At 32.2% G+C, this 4,487-nt stretch overlaps 1 protein-coding gene across 1 annotated transcript; it reads left to right on the top strand.

The window, feature by feature from the left end:
- The first annotated feature begins 2,789 nt into the window (after positions 1-2,789).
- On the top strand, positions 2,790-4,239 carry LOC140978174 (uncharacterized). The gene has a single exon (XM_073443020.1). It carries the CDS (start codon positions 3,070-3,072, stop codon positions 4,009-4,011), a length of 942 nt encoding a protein of 313 aa, XP_073299121.1. The 5' UTR covers positions 2,790-3,069; the 3' UTR covers positions 4,012-4,239.
- The last annotated feature ends 248 nt before the right edge of the window (positions 4,240-4,487 follow it).

The following is a 4,487-nucleotide window of genomic DNA, read 5'->3' as shown; positions in this document are numbered from 1 at the left end:
GTTTTATCAAAATTTATATTTAATGATAATTGTACAATTCAAATATTTGAACCGTACAGAAGCTCAAACATCACGTTTCGATTATTATACAAAACAGATATAATTATTGTATATCAATAATTGCACTCCTTACAATAACTGAAAATCAAACCCGTGGTTTGACTTTTATACCAATTGTAGTACCGAAAACTTTTCGTTTTACTAAAAGTTATAGCTAATGATAACAGTGCAACTCTAATATTTTAAATCGTATAACATTTAAACTGATACACATGATATATCATTTCATCTTTTCAATGATAATAGATAATAAAAAAAAATTAAAAAATGTAATTGGATTCAATGATTTTTTGTAATCGAGATGTAAAATTTGTCATCTCAAGTGTACATCCAATTTTTTTCTTATATTTAATAAAGTTATTACTTTGAATTGAAAACCTAACTATATCATGATAGATATCTTAATTAATTTAATCAAACTCTTCTGGCAACATTTTTCTCATTCAGGCTTCGATTCTAAAGGTTAAAAAAACTTTCAGAACAAAATTATTATGTCCTTATAAAAGTATTTATTTTTTTAAAAAAAGAAATTATTTTGAAAAGCTATAAAATGGATATAAAAAGTGTCTCCAAGGCACAATTTCTTTTAAAAAAAAAAAAAGAAAACACAATCAATGAATTATTGTCACGTGTCGGTACATAAGTGGTTGATAGTTGCATGAAGAAAACCCATTACAAATCTGGATTGTTCTGCTGAGTCATGTATGAGACAGCCGGAATCTCATGTCTGGGCTGTACTAATTCATTGCATTGTTGTCACGTGTGACGTGTCAACTGTCATGGTTAACACCAACCATATGATCAAAAATCGTGGGATCTACATGTTACATATACATTACATTAACACATCTATTCTCTCATGTTCATTTTAACATTCACACTCATTATTTGTAGGTCCCGATGTCCACTTATTCATCTTATTCTTATTTTATATTAAATAAATTCAATTTCAAATTTTTTAAGAAATTTAAATTATTATTATTTTATATTAATAATAATTTGTTTTTATATATTCAGTACGTAAAATAATTTAATTTTATAAGTGTCATTTACTTAAAATTAAAAATTTATTATAGACCTAAAATAAAAATGTACAACATATAATAATAAATAACACTTGCATAAAAATAAAAGAAAATAAATTAAATTTAACAGAAGATGCAAAATACTAATTCAAGGATTGTTGTTGTATTGTGACCAAATATGTTCAACTAAGTCGAGATAGAGGTTGAACTACTGGAATATTGAGACATTTTGGAGTAAACAAATTCAAGTGTATCTGTTTGCTAAATGGTATGTTTGTAGAATGAAGAATTGTATAGTACAAGGTGTCTATTTATATTGAAATTTGCAACTGCTATATTCCAACGGCTACTTTGCAACGGCTATATTCACCAAAGGATACTTTAAACCAATACATTAAATAACATTAATTAAGTAACAACGTTTAGCGACGGTTTGTGAAAATCCGTCGCAAATAGCGACGGTTTTTCAAAACCGTCGCTAAATGTCCAATTTTTTTGGGCATCCATAAAATATAAAATATAATTAAAATAATTCAAAACACGTGGGCCTCGCGTGTCAGCAAATCAGTGTGCAATGTTTTTAAAAAAATAAACTGAACTTCTCTCATGTGAGTGGGCGTTTGGGTGCCCTAAAAGATACATATATTTCCCATAGTATTTTTAAATTTTCAAAGTTGATTTTTAAAAATAAAATATTTCTAAGTTTACGCATCCTGACTTAAATAATAATAATAATAATAATAATAATAATAATAATAACAATAATATTAACCCAACGTATACAGATAGAAAATGGATATGAAAGGTTTGAATGGCTAGGATTACATGTGTTAAAATATTGAATAATGTTATAGATACAACCAAAATATCGTACAACGATATGTACAACAATAATATCGTGATATTTTGCTATTATATCGTGAGATTTGGTTATTATTTCGTGAGATTTTGTATTGAATTTATCGTGATATTTTGATAAATGGAATTTTTGTTTTGAATTTTTTGTGTTGTAAGAATTGTTGTATACATTTGATTGTATATGTAGCATTACTCTAAAATATTCAATCAAATATATTATATACACGGTGTAGTGATAAATATATCTCAATAAACGATAGGTCCCCACTAAATTTAAGCGGTAGCAAATAAACTCTACCCATGTAAGTAGAAATACACAAAAACTCTTGTGAGACGATTTCACGGATCAATTTTATAGGTCGAATCTCTTATTTCGTTCATACATGAAAAAATATTATTTTTTATGTTAAAAATATTATTTTTTATTGTGAATATAAGTAGGATTGACCCGTCTCACAAATAAAGATTCGTGAGATCGTCTCACAAAAGACATACTCTTAGAAATAAATATATTGGATCACACAAAATAATATATAACTCAATTCACTAATTAAAATCATATATAAAAACCATTTAAAGAAAAACAGGTATATTCAACTTACGAGTTGTTCGTCTCAAATTTAGCTTTGAAAATTCAAATAATATTGAAATCCAATTCAATTCATTTGCACGGTTGAATATTCAACTTTAAATACACATTTTAATATTGCTTCCATTTGGTCATCTAATCTGAACATGGACAGAAAAATGTTGGTCATTGGATTTTTCAGAAGATTGAGAGTTAAGAATTACTCAGCCACAAAGCAACGACTTCTCGTTTTTGGAATGGACCAAAAAATAATTGGATAAAAACAGGTATTTCCCACGTTTGCAATCTTTATCCCCGTAATCCAATCACTTCCCAATGCATTAGAAACAAGTTTCCTAAAGCCTTTTTCCACTATATATTGAAGCACATCTCCCCTCTCCTAAATTCTCCTCCTCCAATTACCCTTTCAATCTTCTTCTCTCTATCATAATTATCAACAACATACAGTAGTAATTCGAACCACATAATCCAGCTGGATTGTAGCTGTACACTGCAGAGGGGAAAAATATTGAAGTAGAAAAAGTTAATCTGATTGAAATGGAGATCCCAGAGATTCATATGATTAGCAATTTTGAAGCTGGAGTGAATTGCCTGCAGAACCCATCTTTGATTTCTCGTTTCTTTGCACTTCCTGGGATTGAAAATGGTTTTGGAGTGTACAGTTTCTGGAAATGGGGTGCTTTTATTTTTGCCATATTGGCAACTTTTAGCGGTGTAATCGAGAGAATTAAGCTTATTTTCATTCGGTTGCATACGATCATACCTTCTAGAAATCAAGTCCAACAGATTGTGATTAGTGAGGATGACGATATCTCCTTAGCATCATCGTCTGAGGATGAGCGAGATGATGAGGATGAAGATGAAAAAAACAGGCCCACGACGTCGTTTTCAGGTCAACAGCGCCTTGATGAAGACTTCTTTGTTAAGGATTCACGCCGGCTGAGGAACCGAAGGCGGCGTATCGGCGCGGACGACGGATTCGATTGGTCCGATTTCACTTCCGGTGAGAACGTTGTGAAGCTTTGGGACAGTCTGAGCTCAAGCTTCAATTTTGGGCTGGATTTCGACGATTTCGAGTCCGAAGACGTGGTTTCTAGATGGGATTTCGATCAGCGTCGGGATTCAAACGGATCTCCCGGCAGTGTTTCAAACAGCCCGGCGGTTCTTTTAATGGCGGAACGGAATCGGAAGGGAGACGGCGTCGTCCTGCGAGGTTACGATACGAGAGTGCGAAGTCGTAGTCCGGAGTTATACGCCGAATGGCGGTCATCTCCGGCTGCGAAAAGCGCCGCTTCTACGGCCGTCATCGGTGGCAAGATATACGTCAGAGACGACGTCAGCGGGGTGTTAACGGTAGGAGACGTGAGAAATGTGAGGATGCCGTTAGAGAACAGCGGAGATTCTGACGGCGAAACTTGGTGGGACGCTGATGCCGTTATTATCGATGACGAATATGTGGTGGTTGACAAGTCAAATTAAACCATTGTCTCCACGCAATTTTCATTGCTTACATTGAAATTACAAATAATTAATTTGGTCGAAATCAAAATGTATGTATTATGAAATTAAAATCCCATTTGGGTAATGCTTTCATTTGGAGATGTGCAAATTCCATGATGTGGTGGGATTCAAAGCAAATCCCAAGAAATTTGAGTAGTGAATTCTCTGTAAATCCCAAGAAATTTGAGTAGTGTTCCATTATGTGCAAGTCTTATGCTCTGCATACTTGCGTCTCTATCCTGATGAATTATTAATTATACCATAATAAACTAATCAGTTTTATTTTGTGCTACATTTTCTATAAACAAATATACATTTGTATAGATTATGATTTATCTATAATTAGCTTTACATAATTGAAAGTATTATACCTATATATTCCCATAACAAATGAAATAGCTTGAGCAACTTGATTGATAGCTAAAAAGATCATTGCTCCCTACAGACGGTTTAGG

The sequence above is a fragment of the Primulina huaijiensis genome, chromosome 6, assembly GCF_012295235.1.
Source record: "Primulina huaijiensis isolate GDHJ02 chromosome 6, ASM1229523v2, whole genome shotgun sequence".
Lineage (NCBI taxonomy): Eukaryota > Viridiplantae > Streptophyta > Magnoliopsida > Lamiales > Gesneriaceae > Primulina > Primulina huaijiensis.
The sequence above is the reverse complement of the archived record's forward strand: the minus strand, read 5'-3'. Positions and strand labels throughout refer to the sequence as shown.

What these genes read in the sequence shown, in the direction of transcription:
- LOC140978174 (XM_073443020.1), top strand. Translation starts at nt 3,070, where the DNA reads ATGGAGATCCCAGAGATTCATATGATTAGCAATTTTGAAGCTGGAGTG.